Source organism: Dendrobates tinctorius, unplaced genomic scaffold (genome assembly GCF_039654945.1).
Source record: "Dendrobates tinctorius isolate UK_male_01 unplaced genomic scaffold, ASM3965494v1 ptg000191l, whole genome shotgun sequence".
Lineage (NCBI taxonomy): Eukaryota > Metazoa > Chordata > Amphibia > Anura > Dendrobatidae > Dendrobates > Dendrobates tinctorius.
Window position 1 is genome coordinate 9,927,139 of NW_027361858.1, and position 26,407 is coordinate 9,953,545.

The window sequence follows — 26,407 nt, forward strand, 5'->3', positions numbered from 1 at the left end:
AGGACCAGCAGACGTTGCTGGAACCCGTATGGGTAGCAGAAGGTACCCATGAAAAAGACAAAGTTGCAAAGGCCGCGAGCAGGCCGCAGTTACCGAAACACACAGTCCTACAGGGGGTGCTTGTCCTATTGGCACTACGGAACCAGCCTTTATTACCAGAACCCGAAGCCCACATAGGAAGCACCTAAACTGCAGGCACCATAGACTCGGCTAACCCAACCGCAACACGACAGGACAACGTATTGGTGCCAAAGTGACGTTGACACTCCCTGGAAACAGCAGGTGTGCTGGAACCAGGATGGGCAGGAGGGAGTACCCATGCCAAAGACACTGCCGAGAACCAGCTAACGGTGCTGGAACCCAAATGGGTAGCAGAACCTACAAGAGTCAATGGAACTACCGAGAACCAGCTGACGGTGCTGGAACCCAGAGTGGCAGCAGAAGGAACAAGAGCCAATGGCACAACCGTGGACCAGCTGACGGTGCTGGAACACGGTTTCTAAGCAGGAGGTACCTGTGCTACAAAGCACTACCAAGGACCAGCAGATGTTGCGGGAACTCGGATACCGAGAAGGAGGCACCACAGCCAAAGGCACTGCCGAGAACCAGCTGACGGTGCTGGAAACCATATGGGTACCAGAAGGTACCCATGATAAACAAAGTTGCAAGGCCGCGAGCAGGCCGCAGTTAACGAAACCCACAGTCCTACAGGGGGTGGCAATGTGGACAGAGCAGGAGACATTGCCGGACACACATCAGGGGATCAACTGACGTGACTGAGCCCCAGTAACAAGTGTGGATTGTGCAGATGCCACTTCAGAGCAGCAACTGGCGGGGTTGGAGGCCAGGGGAAATACTAGAGACAGTGAAGCCAGAGGCCTAAGTGGAGCACAGTTAAAAATCAGTAGTAGTCTACAACACAAACACATACAAACACATAGAAAACAATTACAAAACACCTTAAAAGGTGTCCCAAAGCAGACAAAATGCTCAGAAGACACAAACATATTGAAAAGGGCAACTAACTACATATAGAAAAAAGGTGGAGGAGTAAAAGGAGGAGGATGAGACACAGATATAGGCATGTCATGCCCTTATGAAGTCAAGAAAGGCTGGAATAAAAATGTAAAAAACCAAAAAACAGTAAAAATCTGAAATTGAAGACGATCATATACCGTCGGACTTCCCACCATAAATTAGGCCAACTGCTGATCGGTCGGTGTTATTCCCACGAACCTCCGAACAGCGTCCATGAAGGCAAAGTGTTTGGTTTCCGGGGGCAGTATGGCTGCAAAGCTGAACCTTAAAGGAATGTCCAGAAGGGCACCACCAGGAGTGGAGCCTGCGGCTTAATTCGACTCCACCCGGGTCAACCATGCCAGCTACAGAAAAGATGGACAGATTGCAAGCTTTGTCTATTCTGTGGGTGGTGGTGGATGTCTGTTTTTAGCTATGCTAGCGATTTGTCAGCTTAATGCAGTTAACGAACGAGACTCCTGCATGCCCCTGCGGTACGCGTCAAGCTTACTAGTGGGACACGTGAGGCTCTGGGACGCGGGATCGATCAATAACAGGTCTGTCATGCCCTTACATGTCCGGGGCTGCATGCGCGCTACACTGAAAGGACCAGCGTGTGTCGCTTACAGGTGCACATAACCCGCTGAACCCCGTTAGTGATGGGGATATGGGATTACAATTCTTCCCCGCGAACAAGGATTTCCCAGTAAGTGCAGGTCAACCGGAATTCCGGAATTAGGCCTAACAGGCATTCCAGAAAAAATGAAAAAATTAAGTGTCCAAACCACAGGTGCTGTAGCTTACTTAACAGCTGGGCTCCTATGCTGAGTAGCATGCAGTTCTTACATAAACAGGCGGCATAGCTTGGTTCACAGGTGGGCTCCTCTGCTGAGTAGCAGACAGTGCTAAAAGGCCCAAAAGGATTTTCTGGATAAGATGCGGTAAAAAATAATTAGAAACACACACGGTGTAGCTCCTTGACAGGTGTACTACACCGCTTGCTACCACGCACCGCTACTAGGACATGAAACAGTCTATTAACATTGAAAAACATTATTAATGTGAAAATGAAGTTACGCTTTTGGTGAACGAAACGTTCTCGAACGGAACCTCTAACAGCCGAATTTTAAGCAAAGTGTTCGAGTTCGACGGCTCGAACACCGCCCAAAACAGCTGGAATTTTAACTTGGCGAACAGGTCGACTCAAACACCGCTCACCTCTAGTCAGGAGGCAGACTCAGACATTCTCAGGCCCAGTATGGATTTGACAGGATTGCAGAAAGTTGAGAAAGGTTACAGTATGACTGGATAGCAGGTATATAAAGCATAGTTTAAACATTAAAAATTTGCGTGTATATTTCCGGAGTCCGACAAAGACACTCACAGCCTCCGTATGATTTAGACAATAACCCTTTTTCTACTTTTTAGATTATGTATTCGAAGCGTACACCAGTATACACTGTTGGGGTATTTTTCAATCTTCATATACATTTCAGTCTCAGTAAGACAGTCCAGACTCTCCGCAAAAGGAAACAAGATGGATACAAGTACAGAAGGAAAGTTGACTGATTGCTGAAATTTTAGAATTACTCATCACGGTAAAAACTCCCGGGAGAATTCTCAGAGGCGATGCTGACCCTCAATTACTTTGTCTGTGGAGGCAGCGAAAACAGTTCTTTGTGAAGAAAGGTTTGCTGTATCGCAGTACCGTGGAACCCATCACCGTTACTCATCTCCATCAAATTGTGATCACAGGGAGAGATGTAGACATTGTCCTCACTGCCTATCATGATCTGTCAGGTAACTTTGGAGTGCAAAAGACACAAGCCACAGGCGATTCTATTAGATTGGCATGAGAGGACACATTTAAAAATGTGGGCAGGAATGTCACACGTCTGTGAGTAGGAAAACTGTGAAAGCTGATGATAAACCACCACTGCATATCATTGTGAGTCGACGTCCATAACAAATGGAAGCCATTGATCATCTGAAGCTAGAGCCCGGCCAGCAGGACAGGGCATAGCTATGTCTTAACCATCATCTATCATTTCACCAAATTTGTATTGGCAGTACCAGTGAAGTATTTAACAGGCCAGACTACACAGTGGTAGAGCAGAGAGAGGTAAGTATTGCAAGTGCTGGTGCCCTGAGCAAGCAGGGGGGCCCCACTCGTGGGCGGCAGTACTGGCACAGAGCCCCTCATAGTACGCCGGTGTGTCTGACGGCGGGTGTGCACTTCCACCATCAGAGACACTTGATTCTACTATGAGGGACCTTGCGCCAGTGCCGTTGCCAAAGAGTGTGCCCATCCACCTGTCCAGGGCAACGGCAATCGCACGCGTGCGCGCACCAGGTGGCGACCCCGGCCCTGTGGGGGGAGGCAGCCCAGTTTGGGAGGTGGAAAAAATGGCATATGTTGATGTTGGACATTCAGCAGCTGCAAATGGAGTAACTGGAGAAGTCCGCAGAAGAGGAGGACAAAAGCAAGCCATTTTTCTGGCAACCTACGAGTCAGCAGGGGAGGGTGTGACAAAATCCTTTGAAACCCATGCATGGTTCATTTTAATGAAGGTTAATTATAGAAGGATAGGGAAAATGAAGGGAGGTCAGCTCACCAGTCTCGGTTGCGATCCATAATCCTCCTGCGCACGGAGTCACCTTGATCAGGGGTGTTGACTGAAGCAAAATAAAGGATGGAATCTCCAGCGCTGGACTTCAGTTAAAAATACATCATTTATTGTAGATTCTTAAAATCGAACATGAGTACCATGAGGAAGACCCTCTAGGTCGAATCGCGTTGGTTGGAGACCACCAGAGACCCCATCTGCCTGTATGTCCTTATCCATACTTTTTTCTGTTCGATTTTAAGAATCTACAATAAATGATGTATTTTTAACTGAAGTCCAGTGCTAGAGATTCCATCCTTTATTTTAATGAAGGTTATATCATCAACATATTTGGTCGACAGACGGGTCCTTTTTTCTGTCAGGATTTATCCAGCAGCACTGAAGACTCGTTCAGACAACAGACTAGCAGCAGGGCAAGCGAGCTCCTGTAAGGTATATTGTGCCAATTCAGGCCAGGTGTCAAGTTTACTGGCCCAATAGTCAAAGGGGAATGACTGGTGAGGGAGAACATCGATATGGGAGAAGTAGTTTGTTACCATAGTTGACAACTGCTGTCTCCTGTCACTTTCGATCGATGCAGTATTACCAGTCATGTGAGCGGTACTTGAAAAATCAGTCCACAACATGGTCATGAAGCCCCTGTGTCCAACGCCACTTCGGCTGTGTGCAACACAAACACCACTTCCATGTTGCCCCCTACAGCTCGTTGGAAAAATATCACCGCCGCTGTGTGCTGTGAATGCCTCAAACAAACAGTTTACCAGAGTTGCTTGTTTGTTTGCCAATATTAGCTCTAGGTTCTCCTGTGGCATGATGTTTTGGAATTTGCCTTTATAACGTGGATCCAGGATGCTGGCCAACCATTAGTTGTTATCGTTCATGATTTTGGCAATGCGGGGGTCCATTTTTAGGATCTGCAAGGCATAATCAGACATGTGGGCAAATGTTCCAGGTGTCGATGCACTGCGAGTGCTGGGTGGAGGAGCACTTTCTGGCAAATCAACATCCCTCCAGTCACGCACAAACCCTGTACCTGACCTTGCCATGCCAACATTTTCTCTTGCCCCCTGAGAAGCATCCTCCTCCCCAAAATAATCATCCCCATCATCCTCCTCCTCTTCTTCCTCCACGAGACTTCCCTGCACAGACAATGGCTGACTGTCATCAAGGCTTCCCTCCTCCTCTTCCTGCTCGGCTGCAGACGCCTGCTCCTTAATGTGCGTCAAAGTTTGCATGAGCAGACGCATAAGTGGGATGCTCATGCTTATGATGGCGTCATCTGCGCTTACCAGCCATGTGCATTCCTCAAAACACTGAAGGACTTTACAGAGGTCTTTCAGCTTTGACCACTGCACAACAGACAACTCTATGTCTGCCTGCAAACTGCCTGCCCGTGTATCCTCCCACAAATGAATTACAGCCTGCCTCTGTTCGCACAGCCTCTGAACCATGTGCATGGTGGAGTTCCACCTTGTTGCAACGTCGATAATTAGGTGGTGCTTGGGAAGGTGGAGCAATCGCTGCAGCTTCTGCATACGACTGGAGTGTACGGGCACAGTCTTCGCACCTTATGGAGCAGGGGTGTTAACTCTGGATAAGGAGGAAGCACTGCACCACCAGGTTTTAGGTGTGAGCCAGGCAAGGTATGTGTCTGAGTTTTGAAAGGGCTATGGCTGCCACAAAATTCCGGCCGTTATCACTAACTACCTTGGCTGCCTCAAGATGTAGACTACCCAGCCATGACTCAGTTTGTCGCTGCAAGTAGTCGGCCAGTACCTCCGCGGTGTGTCTGTCGCCCAAACACATCATCTTCAACACAACCTGCTGACGCTTACCACTAGCTGTTCGATAGTGGGACAACTCGCGTGCAACACTGGCAGCTGCGGATGGAGTGCTCGTGCGACTGCGCTCTGTGGACGAGCTTTCGCTTCTGGAGGAGGAGGAGGAGGGTCGAACGCATACAGCCAACCGTTTCCTATACCGTGGGCTAGGCAGCACTGTCCCACCGCCGCTGTCCCCTGTGGACCCTGCATCCACCACATTAACCCAGTGTGCAGTGATGGACACGTAACGGCCCTAGCCATGCATCTGTTGTGAGGTGCACCTTTCCACTCACTGATTGCTTGAGTGCATGGACAATGCTGTTATGAATGGGAAACCGAGGAGGAAAAAAAAAGACAAGCTAAGTCTCAGAAAACCAGAGAAGTTGGTAACTATGCAGATTGTAGATCCCTGATCTTACACACACAACTAGCAGCAGTCGTGGAGCGTTCCTACGTTGGTCCTAGACGCCTCGTCACAACCGGAGAACTACATAAGCCTAAAGCAGGAAACGAGGAAAACTAACTGCCCCAGAGCAGACCCCAAAGGAAAGACAGCCCCCCACATGTATTGACGGTGAAGCAAGATGAAAATACAAACAAAGGCAGGAAAATAGGCTGAATAAACGATGTGGCCCAGCTAACTAAAAAGGACAGAAAAGGAAAGACACTGTCTGCAATCTGCCAAAAACAACCTACAAAAATAATGTCCAACACTTCTGATAGCAAAATTAACCCTGAAGTCACTAGACTTCTAAACCTATATCAGCACTCTGAAATATTCTGAGACAGAGCAAAAAAGAGGCCAATCTAATAAGGGACAAAAAGCAGATTGGCAAATACTGATTAATAGGAGTGGAATTTCAGCATAGCCCCAGCAGGGGCAGGCTGATTACACAAAAAACTGAATTGACCAACAAGCGCAAGTGTGAACATTAGCAAAAAAACAAACTTAACTTGAGACGACTGGAAGAGAGCTGAAGTCCAGGACCTGAGAAGCAGACTGAATCACCAGCACCCGTATAGGGCGTCGGCTGCCTTATATCCAGAGATCCAATCGTTATCTTCCTCATCAGGTGGCAGATCACTACCACTTAAACCAACCGCACTACCTCCTGTCACCACCAGAGGGAGAACGGAAGGGGAACTCTCAACTGGTGGAGCAGAAAAGGAGTTCATGACACAATGTGGTCTTTCACATGCACGTGGAGGGCTGGGATGGTTTTTCGCAAAAAGTGCAGACTGGGTTGGTCATAGCGTGGTACTGCGTAGGCCATGAGCTCGCAGAAAGCTTTGCTTTAAACCAACCGGTAGGGCATCATCTCTAACGAGATTAGTTTGGCAATGTGGGCATTCAAAGCCAGTGTACGCGGATGAGAGGATGAGTACTTTCTTGTCCTACTCATAGTCTCTGGTAGGATGAGCTGGACTTGAGAGCTGCATATGGTGGAACTAGCGGTGGACATGGCGGACAGAGAGGGTTGGTGATGGTGTTGTTGGTGGTGTTGCTGATGGCCTAGATTCAGTCTTTCGTAGCAATAACATTGTGATTCCATGACTGATTTGCCCTTGCGACAACACCTCGACATTTGCTGCTAGTGGTGTGCTAACCGGTGGGCTTACAGTGGGGGAAGCGATGTAGCGTTGTGGACTACCTTCATTTGGAGCAGGTGCACATGTGGTACGTGAGGTTTGGTAGTCCGTCCACGCTTGCAAGTGCATGGTGGTTAAATGTCTAAGCATGCAACTGGTATTCAAATTTCTCAGATTTTTCCCTCGGCTAAAGGTCTTTGCGCACTTCTTACAGAACCTTTGCCTGATCATTAGGATTTTGTTCAAAAAAGTGCCACACTGCACTCTTCCTACTATGGAAGATATTTTGAGACCTTGCACGCTGTGCTAATTTGACCGTCTGACCAAGGTGTCCTGCAACTCTTGGTTTTTGTAACCCGTTTTTGGACAGCTACGGTCATGCCAGATAACAGCTGTTGCCTGCTGCGGATCCTCCTCCTCCTCTTCTGAGCTATTGGCAGTGGCACCCTCGTCCCCCAATGGATGCCAATCTGGGTCAACAACTGGGTCATCCATCACCTCCTCTTCAATTTCATGTGCACCTTCCTCTGTGTCACCGTGTAAGGTGGTATAGTATGCGGGAAAGGGCACCTGAGTTTCATCAGGGTCTGATTCTGCCTCAGTACACTGCAAGGACAATGTAGTGCTCTGAGTGAATGTACCAGCAGAAAAATCTAGCAGTGGCTGTGCATCAGTGCACTCCATGTCAGATTCATCTTGGACTGGGGAATTCACAATTTGACTAGCTAACCCAGGCATGGTATGTGAAAAGAGCTCCATGGAGTAATCGGTAGTGTGGCCTGCCACATCATTCACTTTTGGTAGGGGTGAAGGATACAAGGAAAGGTGTTGATCCTGACCTTTTATTTTTTGCAACTTGAGAAGAGGAGGCGACAGAACTGGAGGCTGTGTCAGCAATGTAAGCCAAAACTTGATCCTGAAGTTCCGGCTTTAAAAGTGGTTTACCTACTCCCAGAAAAGAGAGCCTTCGAGGCCTTGTGGAGCCAGACAATGATGCAGGCTCAACACCTCCTGCATTAGGTGCTATTGTGCTTTTGCCACTACCAACAGATGCACCAACACCATCGGGACCAGCTGGCAACCCCCGCCCAGTTCCATGGCGTCTTCCACCATACTTTCTCATTTTTGTGAAAATGTACCCAAAATACCACCAGCTATATGGTACTGTAAAACAAGTTAGAAGGTGTATCTACTATTGGTGAGAATTTGAATCTCATTATAGATTTGAGGACGCTCAACTATTGTATCAGGCCTAGGAGAGATTAGACCTCAATGTAGCAGGCTGAAATTGGATGGTGTATGATAAGGTGAAGGGTGTCTATAGGATTGTTGAGAATTTGAATCTTACTATAGATTTGAGGATGCTGAACTTTTGTCTCAGGCCCAGTAGAGATTACACCTCAATGTAGCAGGCTGAAATTGGATGGTGTATGATAAGGTGAAGGGTGTCTATAGGATTGGTGAGAATTTGAATCTCACTAGAGATTTGTGGACGCTGACAATAATGCTCTCAGTCCAAGTATGGACGCAGGCAGCCTAATAAGCAGGACTGCTGCACACACAAAAGGGTTCAAAAATGAACGCTTGGTAACTGTGCAGAAAAGAGGAAGAAAAGTATTTTTGCTTTTAAAAAAGCAGTTTGCACAGCAGTGTGCAAACAGCAATACAGCTATCAGGGAGCCTTATAAGGCAGCCTAATAACCAACAGAGCTTATGCACAAAAATAGAGCCTCCCCTGTCACTGCACACAAAGTGTTGTGTGTTGTAAGTGGAAATTGCTAACAGCAGAAGCAGCTTTTTGTTTCTTCTTCCCTGCCTAACGCTCTCCCTTCTTCTGAATCAGCAGCAGCAACCTCTCCCTAATGCTAATATCGGCAGAAGTAAGATGGCGGTCGGCGTTCACGCCCTTTTATAGCCCCTGTGATGCCACACAAAGCCAGCTAATCCCTTGCATGCCCTTCTCAAAGATGGTGGTGACCGATGCCTATGTTATCGCGTTGCCCACAGTGTGCGTCCTCCATCATTGGCTGAAAAAGGGCGCTGGAAGCATCTTTTGAAACACGACTTTGGCGCTCTGGTCACCGACCTCGGGGCCGACCTGACGCTATGGTCGGGTTTCGTTTCATGAAACCCGACTTCAGCGAAAGTCGCCGACTTTTGAATATGACCGACCCGTTTCGCTCAACTCTAGTGGTGAGCACTTTGAACCCTCAAGTGCTTCACAGAAGTTTATAACACAGAGCAGTGAAAATAAACAAATTTTTAGCCCGCTATTTTTTATTTTCACAAGTCTAACAGGATAAATTGGACAACAAAAGTTGTTATGCAATTTGTCCTGAGTACACTGATACCCCATATGTGGGGGCGGGGGGACCATTGTTTGGGCACATGGGAGAACTTGGAAGGGAAGGAGCGCTATTTTGGAATGCAGACTTTGATGGAATGTTCTGCAGGCGTCATGTTGCATTTTTAGAGCCCCTAATGTGCCTAAACAGTAGAAACCCCCCACAAATTACCCCATTTTGGAAACTAGACCTCCCAAGGAGTTTATCTAGATGTGTGTTGACCACTTTGAACCCCCAAGTGCTTCACAGAAGTTTATAACGCAGAGCCGTGAAAATTAAATATCTTTTTTTCTTCCACAAAAGTGATTTTTAAGCCCCCAATTTTTTTATTTTCCCCAAGGGTAACAGGAGAAATAAGACCCCCATAGTTGGTATGCAATTTGTCCTGAGTACTCTGATGCCCCATATGTTGGGGTAAACCACTGTTTGGGCACATGTCTGGGCTCGGAAGGGAGGAAGCACCATTTGACTTTTTGAAAGCAAAATTGGCTGGAATCAATGGTGGCGCCATGTTGCATTTAGAAACCCCCTGATGTTCCTAAATTTGTGGAAACACCTCAATTCTAGCTCCAACCCTAACCCTAATCCCTAACCCCAATGCCAACCCTATCCCTAATTCTAAACCTAACTCCATCCCTAACCCTAATTCTAACCCGAACGGAAAAATGAAAATAAATATATTTTCTTTATTTATTTCCCTAAAGGGGGTGATAAAGGGGGGGGTTATTTACTATTGTTTTTATTTTGACCACTGCGATAGGGTTTATCACAGTGATCAAAATGTACATTGAATGAATGAAATGTGCCGGCGGGCACACTTCACATGCGCCCGCCATTTTCTTCCAAGAAGAAGATGGCGGCACCCACCGGAGGATGAAGGAGGGCCCGAGGACCACCGGGAGGTACCAGGGGGGGTCCCTATTTCTCACTCCTTGGATGTGCGAACACATCGGAGGAGAGAGGAAGTAAATGCAAAATCACGGTAAAAACCGACCCGAATCATGTTCTCTTGAGGTCTCAGCTATCCCCGGCAGCCGAGTCCCTAGAGAAAATCTGACTCTGGGGGAGGGGGGGAGCACTATACACTTTTGCCATGAATTTCATGGTTTAAGTACCCTTAACTACCACCGTTAAAAGGCGTATCAGCGGTTGTTAAGGGGTTAAACAACTGCCGTTGGGTAACTATTTACTAATGTGTGGTAATTTCGTGCCGTCGGCCGGTCCATGCAAATGGACCTTTAGTGGCTGATCTACATCTCTGCTCATTGGCCAGTGTAAAAAGACCAGTAAGTGAATACCAAACGATGTGTATATAGTCGGTGCTCATCAATAATGGATACATGTCTAAATGCCCCATTACTCCAGCATCACAAAGTTCTCGAATTTAGCAATTATAAGAGAGTGCATAATCCGAGAACCCCTTCTTCCCTATTAGCTACCCATATCCACCTAGGAGGTCAAAGCAAATACCCTCTTGTATCTTCTTATCTGAGTGATTTAAAAGGAAAAAAAATGAGTGACTATAAGAATGTTATCTGTCATTTTATATGTAGGACTAATGGTGGTGGATCAGGTAAGACGCCAATACATTTCATAACGCCAAGTAACTGCTGACAGAGTAACCAGATGAGGTGTGCATCTCCTGTAGGTAGGGTTAATATGCCCTTTCTTCTGGAGCAGATCTAAAACATCAAAGTGATTGAGACGTCAGAGCCTGGCAAGTCGTAAATCTGGAAGAAAAAGCTGTGTTCTCCATGGAGCTGGCAATAAAGGCACTGGATCAGCTGTGTAAACCCACCTACACGTTTATTTTGGAAGTCTAACAAGTAAGGCTCCTTGAGAACAAGCAGAGGGTGCTGTGATCGGGCAATACACGGATCTCCAAACTGTTCCTTTTGTCAAGAAGACGTTACCTGAGACGGAGACATCATGCCGATCGGGTCAGTAACAAATTCAGAAAGCGTAGCCATCTTGGGGCAGCAGGATGGATCTGGTCACACGTTGTCAGTCAAGTTAGGTCAAATCTCAGTCATACTGGCAGGAAACTGTAGGAAAAGAACAAATAGAATTCTTTATTCACTTGGAAGGCACGATGAGCTTTTCTTGGTGAAGTAACGGCACTTGGCTGAAACAGGAAAAACTGCTTTCCAGAAACCTGACAGTTTTTGAGGTGTAAAAGCTCTTACAAGAATATCAAACCTGGAAAAGCAAAATGAAAGGAATACAGCTGTTAGCTCCACAGGCGTCTGCAACGTGACGACCCGTTCTCAGTCTTTCCAGTGATCAGCTGATTGTCAGGCGTCAATCACTGGCCATCAGCTGTTACCACCGGGGAGGATTTATGGGCCGATGCAATGCACGGCCATGCATGGGCTTACACAGCGAGAGACAAGTGTTGCGATGGCTCTCCATATGTTCAAATGGGGCATATGGACCGGTGTTGTCCAGTATGGATATTTAAGTCTTTATAAAAAGAAACAAGTTTGCGATTTACTTGTTATTAAAAAGTCATCTCTGCTCTCAGGGGCAGAGGAGTTTTTTAAGGGGTTGCCCAGTCCAGACTTATGTATTACCCCCAGAACATGCAAAGTGCACTGGGGGGATTGGCCGGTTTCTGAGCCAGGACCAGAGGGTACATAGGCGTTACGCATACACCGGGGCAAAAGCAGTCTAGTGGGCGTGGCCTCACTATATACACTTGTAAGGAGCGAGCCACACCCACTGGAGGGCCTTGTCTCTAGTCGGGGTGCGGCCTCGCTCAATACAAGTGTCCGGTCCAAAACAATCTAGCCACACCCACTGGATGGGTTGTGGCTGGGAGTATGCATAATTGATACATACCCGCCGGTCCTGACTCAAACTGGCGAGCATGCGCTTGGGTGGGGGGATTTATCAGTCTCAAGTCGCATAGAGTGACTGCAGAATTACCGATTTGGACCAGACAACCCCTTTAAGTTTATAGTTGACTGCTCCTTGCTTAGTTTACACAGTCTATCAGCCTACTTCCTTCACGAGGAGTACAGCCCTGGAGCGTCAATGCCTTGTCACCAGCCTTGGAGAGCAGGTAGTTTAGACCATGCCACAAGCCCATCTGTCAGTCTTCAGGAGAGACCCTAGAAGCTGGAATTTGAGGAGCATTGTGCTGAATTCTATTCAACTGAATGAGGCAGAGCTGCAATACTGGTTGAAGTTTTAAGTGGGAAAATACCAAATCACAGGCGGCATATTACGGCAGCGGTGTACAGTGTATTCCATTACGATGCCTAGTCTAAAGAGCCTGTCACACTAAGCGTTATCGCTAGCAATATCGCTATAACGTCACTGATTTTGTGACGTTTTAACGATATTGCTAGCGATATCGCTATGTCTGATACTTGCCTCCAACCGGCTCCCCCTGCTGGTTATCGCTGATCGCGCGAGAACGGCCTGGACCATTTCTCGTCGTCAGCTTCCTGCTTGGCTTCCTGTGGCGCCGACGAGCGACGCGTAGACACGGGCGGGAGGACGTCAGGATCGCCTCGTCTGACAGGTAAGTAGCGACCCCCAACCGCTGCTATGTCGCTGGTGAGATCTGCCTGTGTGGCAGCTCACTAGCGACCACTTAGCGATGTACCAGCGATTCTGACAACGTCAAATCGCTGGTCGGGATCGCTGGTGCATCGCTAAGTGTGACAGTACCTTAAAAGGCACGTACCTAATGGCTTATCCATGCCGTACCTCCCTAAGCTGACAGGAGTATGTGTGTAAATGGAGACCGTCAATGGGAGCAAGGTGAACTTAAAGGGAATCTGTCAGTAGGTTTTTGCCAAGTAACATGAGAGCAGCATAATGTAGAGACTGAGATCTTGATTCAAGTGATGTATCACTTACTGTGTACTGTACATTGACAGTAAACTGCTAAACAGTGGTGGGGGAGAGGTTACCCAGATTAGCTGGACTGTCTTGCACCACATAGTCCTCTAGTGATAATCTCCTCATGTTAAAACACTGATTGTATTGAAACTACAGCACACAGTCTAATATGTGACATATCACTGGAATCAAATTCTCTGTCCCCACCTCAGATCAAACAGCAAAAAACAGCTACCAGATTCCCTTTAAATAGATTCTTGATCTTCCAACTGAGAACCACATTTTGAGTTGACAGCTGTCGATGTGGAGCATCAGGTGTTGTTAATTGGGTCTGGAATCGGGGATACCAGGTAGAATTTGGCTCATCAGTGACATCTGCCAATACATTTTTAATGTCTTAAAAAAGAAAACCCAAATTCCTTTCCAATTTTTACACTGAACTGGCATATATCATAGGACAGTCACATTTATCTCTGTAAAGATATTAATGACATTTCAAGAGAATGGAGAAACTGTTAGTGGCCTCTACACGTTAAATGGAGCAGCACAATGACTCTCCTTTCAATATGCTTCAATCTAGAGCTGATGGGTGGGAGTGCAGGGTGTCGGACCCCCACCTATCTGATATGTCAGTGATTGGCCATCATTATCGAATGACTGGAGTAAAACATCAGAGTACCTGTAAGGTCCCTTACTGGATAAGTAGGGCTCAGACTCGTAACACTTGCTCAATCTGTCAATACCCTAGATATGAACTAGCGATCTGTTTTATGGAGGTGGAGTTTACCGAGCCTGGATATTATCGGATAGAAGAAGGCAGCTCTATCAGTATTTATCAAGACGCTCGCGCTGATGTCTGCTATTTAACTCTCCAGAGAGCAGCTGCTTGATATTGCCCAAGGAGAACATAGAGCGGACCAATCCACAGGATATTTGAGGCTAGTTTCACACTTGCTTTTTTTTGCAGCGCGTTTTTCCCGCAAAAAAACGCATTGAAAAAACGCATACAAAAGCATACAACTGCTGCGTTTTTTTCAAGCATTTTTATGAGCATGCATGAAAAAAACGCAGCGTTTTTATGCGCTTGTATGCGTTTTTAGTGCGTTTTTACCGCGTTTGCGTTTTTTTCCAACATTAGGTGGCCCCTCACACTAACCCAAACCATGACTTTACTAACCCTAACCCTAACCCTAACCCTAACCCTAACCCTGACCCTAACCCTAACCCTGACCCTAACCCTTAACCAAATCATACTTAACCCTAACCCAAACCCTAAACCCTAACTAACCCTAACCCTAACCCTGACCCTAACCCTAACCCTGACCCTAACCCTAACCCTGACCCTAACCCTAACCCTGACCATAACCCTAACCCTGACCATAACCCTAACCCTAACCCTGACCAAAACCATACTTAACCCTGACCCTAACCCTAACCCTAACCCTGACCCTAACCCTAACCCTAACCCTTAACAAAACCATACTTAACCCTAACCCTGACCCTAACCCTAACCCTGACCCTAACCCTGACCCTAACCCTAACCCTGACCCTAACCCTGACCCTAACCCTTAACCAAACCATACTTAACCCTAATCCTGACCCTAACCCTGACCCTAACCCTTAACAAAACCATACTTAACCCTGACCCTAACCCTAACCCTAACCCTGACCCTAACCCTAACCCTTAACCAAACCATACTTAACCCTAATCCTGACCCTAACCCTGACCCTAACCCTTAACCAAACCATACTTAACCCTAACCCTGACCCAAACCCCAACCCTAACCCTGACCCTAACCCTGACCCTGACCCTAACCCTAAACCTCCTTAACTAACCCTAACTCTAACCCAAACCCCTAAATTCCATGGTTAAAAAAAAAAAACGCATATGCAAAAAAACGCATACATGAGCATGCCAGTGCGCACATATGCGCATCCATAGGCTATAATGGCCATTTTTAGCGCAAAACGTGCGCATATGTGCGCATGCGCTTTTTTGCAGGGCCAAAAAATGCAACATGCTGCGTCTGGAAAATACAAACACACACCCCAAAAAAACGCAGCGCATGAAAATCGCATACATGCGCTTACAAGCGCGCAGGTATGCGCACCCATGTTAAATATAGGGGAAAAAACGCATGCGCACATATGCGTTTTTTTCCAGCGCTAAAAAACGCAAATGTGAAACCAGCCTGACACTGGGGCTGCGACACCTAGATGTGAGCACACCTGATGCTGTCCATACAATGGGGCAGACATTTCAGGATTGGTATACTGCTCTAATGTATGCCAGTTGGTAGTTACCGACTAGGATGCGCTATGTCCTCCAACAAGACTCCCGCCAGGTGGGGGATAAGCTACTGAACTATGCCACGCATGAGAACCAGAATTTGGTCAGATCGTGCTAACATTTACAGATTCTAAAAAAAAATAAAATAAACATCCACCACCCCAAAAAAAGCAAACATTTAATAATAATTAGTGATAAGCGAGCGTGCTGGGATATGGTGTTATCCGCCATGCTCGTGTGCTAGTCAAGTATCTTGGGTGTGCTCGAATACTAGGTCTGATCCCCGAGGCTGTTTGCTAGGCAATCCATGAATGTGTTGGGACTCGAACATATTATCCGAGGGCGATCAGATAACACCTTATCCGCGGACGCTCGCTTGTCACTAATAACGTGCAGTGTGAATGTCTAGAAGGTGCAGACGTGATCCCCAAAGCCGAACCGACACAGGACCCACCGATGGGGTGATCCAGAGGCCATTCCTGCATCTGGCTCGTACAAGAACTGGGCAGTGGCTATAACATCTGTGCGTGGCAGACTTGTTGCAAAAACCTCTGTGGCTGAAAAACGGGACAAACATCTGGATAGGGGGGGTTTTCAGCACATCCATAGACTTTTACAACCCCATTCTGGTGTATGGAATGGCGGCAGAATTTTCTAAAACAAGCCCGATGTGTGTGAGCATTGCCTCATTCACACGCCAGCATTTTTGCCATATGAAAAATCAGACCGAATTTCATCAGATTTCCATCAGAGCTTCATCAGAAAAAAAGCAAGTGTTTCTCTCCTTTCTCCTATCTATCCGTAGACTAACAATGATCAATATCAAACATCTGACACGTGAACAGCTCCTGGTACGAGGGTCATCGGTGAGCAAAATGGACATAAAAAAAGGACTTGTGAACAAGCCTTGGAAGGAATGTTCACACGATCGGGTTTTCGGTCCAACTGCTGTCCATGAGAAAAAATGGACAGCAATCGGATCGATGTTATTCAACGGGGCAGTGCGGAAGAGCGATTTTTTTCCACTGGGCAAATCTGCTTACGGGAAAAAAAAAAAAAAAAAAAAAAAAAAAATATAAGTCACAGCACACACTAGCTTCTTCTGCACATCGGATGATGCTCTCCCATTAAAGTCTATGGGTGCGAAAAAAATCTAGGTAACCATATGGCACCACAGTGCGGGGTCCGATCTTTACGGTTCTGTAACATAGGAAACTGGAAACGCTCCTGTAAATGATTAATAGCTGCCGGAAAGAAAATGGATTGTAAATGGATCGCAAGTGAGAAAAAAAAAAAAATCATCGTAGTTTTCTGGACGAATGATTCTTTGTAGACTGCCCTGAGCGTGCGGCCACACCGTGCGGGATGGATGGGGATTTCTCCAACATTTCCACATTTGTCACAGGCGCAGCTTGATGCTAATTTCTGCACTGCATAAGGCGAAGCCCGCAACCGATTAGGCGCAAACGCCGGGGATTTTAGAAAGTGGACCACAGGTCGATTTACGCTGGAAAAGTTTGCGGAAAGAGGAGGCGACGATTTTAACCCGTCGGTGAGCTTGTTGTTTCCACACGGGATTCTTACTCTAGGAGGTGGCCGAATCGGAAAGTTTTTAATCAGTTTTTTCTGTGTACACGGAAATCTTTTTTTTTTTTTTCTTTTTTTTTCTTCCAAAGAATGCAGCATTCCAATGGTTTCAGAGATTTTACTGACATAAATATCTAAGATTAATGCATCTACTTCCTAGACAGCAGCAGGTGAGAGCACAGAAGTAATCAGAGTATTATGTGATAGTGGTCCAGCGCTCACCAGATCATACTAATAAGCAAGCAGCAGCCCCCAGTCCTGCCTGTTATAGGACCCCGCACTGGTACATACCACAGGACAACATCCAGCCCGGCTTCCACCCAAGTCACATCGGCAGCGAGGACATCCCGGGACCGGGCAGTGCGAGCTCCGGAGCCAGCGGGGACCATGACTCGGGCTCCCGGCGAGCTCAGCGCTACTCACCGGCGCTGCACAGGAGGCGCGGCAGCCGGCGAGCCTCTGCACACTGACCAATGGGGAGACTGCTCGCTGGGCGGCGCACACCCGGCTGTGCTCAGCTGGAGGCAGGAGGGAAGTGCGAGCTGAGAGCCATAGACCAGCGATGTGGCATCTAACACTCTGTGACTCTCACATCCATCAGGAAGAGCTGGGGGCAGCACTGCCACGTCTAGTAGCACGTCTGTATTACCTGGCCAGGTGGTCTTTACATGAGGTAGCCATGACCGACTCTAGAGCAGCTTGTAATTAGGGGCTGGATTATTTCCTCAGTACGCACACACATATATATATATATATATATATATATATATATATATATATATATATATATACTAGCTGAAGAGCCCGGCGCTGCCCGGGCATAGTAACTAACTGTGGTTAGTTATAACAAATTATAATTATCCTCCATCCCATAGTCCCATACCCATATACCCATCACACATCCTCCATCCCATAGTCCAGTGCCCATATACCCGTCATACATATCCACCATCCCATAGTCCCATGCCCATATACCCATCATACATATTCTCCATCCCATATTCGAGTGCCCATATACCCATCATACACACCCTCCATCACATAGTCCCGTGTCCATATACCCATCATACATATCATCCATCCCATAGTCCCATGCCCATATACCCATCATACATATCATCCATCCCATATTCGAGTGCCCATATACCCATCATACATATCCGCCATCCCATAGTCCCGTGCCCATATACCCATCATACATATCCGCTATCCCATAGTCCCATACCCATATACCCATCACACATCCCATAGTCCAGTGCCCATATACCCGTCATACATATCCACCATCCCATAGTCCCATGCCCATATACCCATCATACATATTCTCCATCCCATATTCGAGTGCCCATATACCCATCATACACACCCTCCATCACATAGTCCCGTGCCCATATACCCATCATACATATCATCCATCCCATAGTCCCATGCCCATATACCCATCATACATATCATCCATCCCATATTCGAGTGCCCATATACCCGTCATACATATCCACCATCCCATAGTCCCATGCCCATATACCCATCATACATATTCTCCATCCCATATTCGAGTGCCCATATACCCATCATACACACCCTCCATCACATAGTCCCGTGCCCATATACCCATCATACATATCATCCATCCCATAGTCCCATGCCCATATACCCATCATACATATCATCCATCCCATATTCGAGTGCCCATATACCCATCATACATATCCGCCATCCCATAGTCCCGTGCCCATATACCCATCATACATATCCTCCATCCCATAGTCCAGTGCCCATATACCCATCATACATATCCTCCATCCCATAGTCCAGTGCCCATATACTCATCATACATATCCTCCATCCCATAGTCCCGTGCCCATATACATATCCTCCATCCCATAGTCCCGTGCCCATATACATATCCTCCATCCCATAGTCCCGTGCCCATATACATATCCTCCATCCCATAGTCCCGTGCCCATATACTCATCACACATCCTCCATCCCATAGTCCAGTGCCCATATACCCATCACACATCCTCCATCCCATAGTCAACCATTATGACATCATAATGAGCGGCGGTGGGGCTTGCGACCTATGATGACACCAGCGTCGCCATGGCCACCATTGTGACATCATAATGAGGGGCGGGGCTTGATACGCACACACTGCTTCCCCAGTATGCAAATAGGGGCATTATGACATCACAATGAGGGGCGGGGCTTGACACTCACACACTTTTTCCCCCAGTATGTAGATAGGGGCAAAATTGTTTGGTGAATTGGAACGCGCGGGGTTAAAATTTTGCCTCACAACATAGCTTAAATAGTTTAGGACGCTCTCGGGGTCCAGACGTGTGACTGTGCCAAATTTTGTGGCTGTAGCTGCGACGGTGCGGATGCCTATCCCGGACATACACACACACACATACATACATACATACATACACACACTTTGAGCTTTATATTATATATATATATATATATATATATATATATATATATATATATATATATACAGTATATATCTGGCAAAAATTAAGAGACCACCAGATCAAAACCCTGTCATGGGCAGCCCTTTCTCCAGACCTGAACCCCATTGAAGACCTCTGGAATATAATCAAGAGGATGTTGGATAGTCACAAGCCATCACACAAAGAGGAACTGCTTACATTTTTGCTCCAGGAGCAGTGTGAAAGACTGGTGGAAAGCATGCCAAGACACATGAAAGCTGTGATTAACAATCTTGGTTATTCCACAAAATATTGATTTCTGAACTCTTCCTGAGTTATAACATTAGTATTGTTGTTTCTAAATGATTATGAACTTGTTTTCTTGCATTATTTGAGGTCTGAAAGCACTGGGGGGGTTAATTTTGATCATTTTTCTTTGTAAAAAAAAAAATGCAAAATGTATTGCTTGGAAATTCGGAGACATGTTGTCAGAAGTTTATAGACTAAAAGAACAATTTACATTTTACTCAAAAATATACCTATAAAGAGAAAAATCAGATAAACTGAACATTTGGAAATGGTCTCTTAATTTTTGCCAGAGCTCTATATAGATAGATAGGTGACATTTCATCTGCAATTTTTTTTTTCTCAGCTGAAATCAGACTGAGAAAAAAATCGCAGCATGCCGATTTGCTGCGTATCTCGGACAAGACTCCCCAATACAATGTCAATGGGTGCGAGAAAAAATCCTACAGAACTCGCACCATGCAACTGCTGTCCGACTTTTACACACCGGTGTCCTTTGAAAATCCGGCAATTCATGCATGATCTACAGTAAAATCACACTGACAGGTTAGAAAAGAATAGATATATATACGTTGAATACATACATATATATATATATGTCAGTGACACACACATATAACTGTATTTTTTTTGCACAGAGAGACTGATAGAAGAAAAGCCGGGATTCTGCCGGGTTCTGTAAAATCACTGCAGGAGCCAACAGGATGGGAGAGATGGATTACATACAGTAAAGACAAATGGATTAAGTAGATATATAGATGTCAGTGATAAATACCTTTAGTACAGTGCGTGTGCAATTTACAGAACATATATTTAATTAATAAAAGATTATTTTTCTTAAAAAAATGGTTTGAACTCCCACACAAGTCAGCAGAGGGTAAGCTGATGACTGGGGACCGATGTTTATAACCTGGGAAGGTGGTAATACCCATGGAGCTTCCTAGGCTATTAATATCAGATCACAGCTGTATACTTAGCCTTTACTGGCTATTAAAATGGGGGACCCCCAAAAAATGACTTAGCAAAGGCTATGCAGACAGCTGCAGGCTGATATTAATATTCTAGGAAGGGGCCATGGATACTGGCCTCTCTGGCTAAAAACATCAGCTCTCAGCCACACCAGAAAAGATGCATCTCTAAGATGCGCCAATTCTGGCACTTAGCCTTGCTCTTCCCACTTGCCCTGTAGCGGTGGCAAGAGGGGTAATAGTTGTTGGGGTTGATGTCACCTTTGTGACATCAAGCCCTGAGGTTAGTAATGGAGAGGAGTCAATCAGACACCCCTATTACTAACCCCATAGTCAAATTGTAAAGAAAACACAGACACCCAGAAAAAAATCCTTTAATTGAAATAAAGACAACGACTCCTTTAATATTCTTAATTAAACCATACTTACAACCTCACCTAATTCCTGCAAAGCCCTCGATCTCCTGTAATAAAAGTAAAGTAAAAAAACAACAATATACCATACCTGTCCATCGTTGTGTCCCACGTCGTAATCCATATCTGGGGGAAAAATAGTTTTCAACCTGGACGGTGCCAAGATGCGACCGCCCTGGCTGCGAGTACAGATTCAGTGACCATTGGTGATGTCACTGAAGCTGCGCTCCCTCACAGCCTGAACTGCAGTGACCTCTGGACCATGGAAAAATGCCAGTGATGAGGTGACCGCAGGTCATGCTCAGTGTATTCACAACAGATTGATGTGACAATTTCCTTTTTGCGGATCTGCAGCGTTTCTGCACCCATTGACTTATATTGATGCAGTCAAATCTGCAGCAAAACCACAGGTGTAAAAAGGTTTGTGGATTTTCTATTTGCATGCCAAAAACTCCGCAGAAAGGAAGGAGGAAGAGAGTGTGGGCAGAGAATATGTGTGTGTGTGTCTGTGTGGGCGGAGAATATGTGTGTAGGTGGAGAATATGTGTAAGCGGATAATATGTTCATGTCTGTCTGTGGGTGTTTGTGTATGTGTGCAGGTGTCTGTCTGTGGGTGTCTGTGTGTACCCAGGCATCGTCTGTTGGGACCACAACTCCCATCCGGCTTTGTCTGTTGTCACATATAACAGTGACAGAATGAGCCGGTGATGGGACAGTAGTCCCATTATCGGGCGATTGTGTTCAATTGTAAAACAAAAAAAACATTCATACTCACCAAGCACTTAATCCCCGATGCCCACGACTCCTGCAATAAAAATAAAATAATAAACCAACATATAGTTGCCCTTCTGCTGTAGTCGATTTAATAACGAGTGTCCCATGACGATTTCACGTGGAGAACAGTCACATCAGGAGATTTGACCATTCTATCCAGCCTCCGGTGATCAACTGACAGAAAATAATCCTCCTGCAGTGTATCACTGTGCTGCCGTCAAAGGTCATGGGAGTTCGTGCTGTGACTTGCGGCACAGCTGCGTGAGAAAATTCTCACACAGCGGTAGTGCCCTAAGTGAGAGCACAAACTCCGGTGAACTCTCAGTGATGCAACTCCCAATGTGACTGTTCTACACGTGAGATCGTTGTGGGACACTGCATAAATGGACTATGTCAGGCAGGGAGTATTTATGTTGGTTTATTATTTTATTTTTGTTGCAGGAGACGAGGGAGTCGGGGATTAGGCTTTCAGTAAGTATGATAAATTAAGATTCAATAAAGGGTTTGTGTGAATATTTCAATTAAAGGACTTTATTCTGGCTGTGTCTTTATTATTGTAGATTGTGAGCCCTCGTGGGCAGGGTCCTCTCTCCTCCTGTACCAGTTGTGACTTGTATTGTTTAAGATTACTGTACTTGTTTTTATTATGTATACCCCAGTCCTCATATGTAAAGCGCCATGGAATAAATAGCACTATAATTATTAATAATAATAATAATAATAATAATAGTTTACCATATAACTGGGTGGAGATACAAGGAGGGAAAAGTAATAAAATCCTCATAGGGGTTTGTTATAAGCCACCAAATATAACAGAAGCCACTGAAAATGTATTATTGAAACAAATAGACAAAGCAGCAAATCACAATGAGGAGATTATTATGGGGGACTTCAACTACCCCAACATAGACTGGGAAACTGAAACCTGCGTATCTCGGAAAGGAAACCAATTTCTGTCAGTAACCAAGGATAATTATCTGTCACAACTTGTGCTGGGCCCAACTAGAGGAACAGCCCTTCTGGACTTAATTTTATGCAACAGGCCAGATAGAATAACAGAAGTACGAGTCGATGGTCACCTAGGGAACAGTGACCACAATATACAATTCCACTTGTCCTTCAGTAAGGTGCCCTGGAAGGAGGTTACAAAAACGCTGAATTTCAGGAAAGCGAAGTTTGATCAGCTTAGAGAGGACCTTCGCCGAATTGATTGGGACAATGTCCTCAAAAATAGGAGCACAGAAAATAAATGGGAAATATTTAAATCAGTTTTACACACCCACTGCGAGCTAGCCATACCGTACAGAAATAAAAGGGCTAGGAACAGGAGAACATCAACGTGGCTAAATAAGGATGTAAAAAGGGCAATAAATAACAAGAACAAGGCATTTAGGAAGCTAAAACAAGAAGGCAATGAAGAAGCATTAAAAAGTTATAGAGAAAAAAATAAAATGTGTAAAAAACAAATACATTTAGCAAAAGTGGAAACTGAGAGACTCATTGGTAAGGAAAGTAAAACAAACCCCAAACTATTCTTTAATTATATATACAGTAAAATGATTAAAATTGATGGTGTCGGCTCTTTAAAGAACAATGAGGGTGAAATCATAGAGAGCGATGTGGGAAAAGCAAATGTTTTAAATACTTTTTTCTCAACAGTGTTCACACAGGAAAAGGATTTGCCATGGGAAATGCAGAGTGATAATGTAAACTCCCCATTAAGTATTACCTGCCTAACCCAAGAAGAAGTGCAGAACCGCCTTAGTAAGATTAAAATTGACAAATCACCAGTCCCTGATGGCATTCACCCTCGGGTATTAAGGGAGTTAAGTAATGTGATAGACAGGCCTCTATTCCTTATATTTAAAGACTCTATAGAACAGGGTCTGTTCCTTTTGATTGGCGGCAAGCAAATGTGGTACCAATATTCAAAAAGGAGTGTGAAAGGGAACCTGGAAACTATAGGTCGGTAAGCTTAACATCTGTTGTGGGTAAAATTTTTGAAGGGTTTCTAAGGGATACCATTATGGAATATCTCAATGTTAATAAATGTTTAACTCCATATCAACATGGATTTATGAAGGATCGCTCCTGTCAAACAAACCTGATCAGCTTCTATGAGGATGTAAGCTCTCGAATGGACCAAGGAGAATCATTGGATGTCATTTATCTCGACTTCTCTAAAGCATTTGACACTGTCCCACATAAAAGATTGGTAAGTAAGATGAGAAAGCTTGGACTAGGGGAAAATGTGTGTAGATGGGTAGGTAGCTGGCTTAGTGATAGAAAACAAAGAGTGGTTATTAATGGGGCATACTCAGATTGGGCCAGGGTTACTAGTGGGGTACCACAGGGTTCTGTATTGGGCCCCCTACTATTTAATATATTTATTAATGATCTAGTGGATGGCTTATACAGTAAAATATCAGTATTTGCAGATGATACAAAACTATGTAAGATAGTTAAGGCCTGTTTCACACTTCAGTTTTTTTGTGTCAGTTAAAATCCGCCAAAATGGCAGAAAGCGGATCCGTTGCTAACTGATGTGAACGGATGCCACCGGACCGTTTTTTTTGACGGATCCGTTGAATGAAGAATTTTAAAGGAACCGCAGCCCGGGGGGGGGAGAGAGAGAGAGAGAGAGAAGAATATTTTCCGTCTGCCAGAAAGGATTTCAGGGTTAAATTTCCAGCTGACTTCCTTCCTCCGGGCATGTGCAATGTAAATTGCGGATCCTGCAGCAAAAAAAGGTTGCATGGTCCGTCCAGGCATGTCGGCGGACGCAAAAAATTTGGCGGATCCGCAAAAAAACGGATCCAACGGATGGCCATCCGTCAAGATCCGCCAGTAATGCAACTCAATGGGGAAAAAAACGGATCCGCCAAATAAAATGGCGGATCCATTTTTTTAAAAAAACTACGGATTTTGACTGATGATCAAAAACGGAAGTGTGAAACAGGCCTAACACAAAGGAGGATAGTTTGCAACTACAGACAGATTTGAGTAAATTGTAGAATTGGGCTGAAAAATGGCAAATGAGGTTTAACACAGATAAGTGCAAGGTTATGCATATGGATGGAGAAACAGATGCTATAATTACTTACTAAATGAGAAACTGCTGGGGAAATCAGACATGGAAAAAGACTTAGGCATCTTAGTCAATAAGAAGCTAAATTGGAGTGCCCAGTGTCAGGCAGCTGCCACCAAAGCAAATAGGGTCATGGGATGCATTAGAAGAGGTCTGGGGACACGAGATGAAAACATAATTATCCCTCTGTACAAATCACTCGTCAGACCACACTTGGAGTATTGTGTGCAATTTTGGACGCCGGTGCTCAAGAAAGACATTACTGAACTTGAAAGGGTTCAAAGGCGGGCTACTAAAAAGGTAAATGGAGTTGGTTCACTACAATACCCAGAAAGGTTATCAAAATTAGGTCTATTTACTCTAGAAAAGAGAAGACTTAGGGGAGACTTAATATATATGTACAAGTATATCAGAGGGCAATATACAGTGGGGCAAAAAAGTATTTAGTCAGTCAGCAATAGTGCAAGTTCCACCACTTAAAAAGATGAGAGGCGTCTGTAATTTACATCATAGGTAGACCTCAACTATGGGAGACAAACTGAGAAAAAAAAATCCAGAAAATCACATTGTCTGTTTTTTTTTCATTTTATTTGCATATTATGGTGGAAAATAAGTATTTGGTCAGAAACAAGCAATCAAGATTTCTGGCTCTCACAGACCTGTAACTTCTTCTTTAAGAGTCTCCTCTTTCCTCCACTCATTACCTGTAGTAATGGCACCTGTTTAAACTTGTTATCAGTATAAAAAGACACCTGTGCACACCCTCAAACAGTCTGACTCCAAACTCCACTATGGTGAAGACCAAAGAGCTGTCAAAGGACACCAGAAACAAAATTGTAGCCCTGCACCAGACTGGGAAGACTGAATCTGCAATAGCCAACCAGCTTGGAGTGAAGAAATCAACTGTGGGAGCAATAATTAGAAAATGGAAGACATACAAGACCACTGATAATCTCCCTCGATCTGGTGCTCCACGCAAAATCCCACCCCGTGGGGTCAGAATGATCACAAGAACGGTGAGCAAAAATCCCAGAACCACGCGGGGGGACCTAGTGAATGAACTGCAGAGAGCTGGGACCAATGTAACAAGGCCTACCATAAGTAACACACTACGCCACCATGGACTCAGATCCTGCAGTGCCAGACATGTCCCACTGCTTAAGCCTGTACATGTCCGGGCCCGTCTGAAGTTTGCTAGAGAGCATTTGGATGATCCAGAGGAGTTTTGGGAGAATGTCCTATGGTCTGATGAAACCAAACTGGAACTGTTTGGTAGAAACACAACTTCT

At 45.4% G+C, this 26,407-nt stretch overlaps 1 protein-coding gene across 4 annotated transcripts in view; it reads right to left on the reverse strand.

The window, feature by feature from the left end:
- The window catches only part of LPAR1 (lysophosphatidic acid receptor 1), a 273,989-nt gene that overhangs the window by 69,047 nt on the left and 178,535 nt on the right, over window positions 1-26,407 (reverse strand). The window contains exons 1-2 of one of the 4 annotated variants that reach the window (XM_073552443.1): window positions 17,781-17,830; window positions 11,316-11,447 (exon numbers count right to left, since the gene is read on the reverse strand). In XM_073552443.1, the coding sequence (XP_073408544.1) occupies window positions 11,316-11,372 (57 nt within the window). In that variant the 5' untranslated portion in view covers window positions 11,373-11,447; window positions 17,781-17,830. Of the gene's footprint in view, window positions 1-11,315; window positions 11,448-17,422; window positions 17,753-17,780; window positions 17,831-26,407 lie in introns of those variants that run through there. The other 3 variants (XM_073552442.1, XM_073552440.1, XM_073552441.1) reach the window with 3 other exon arrangements.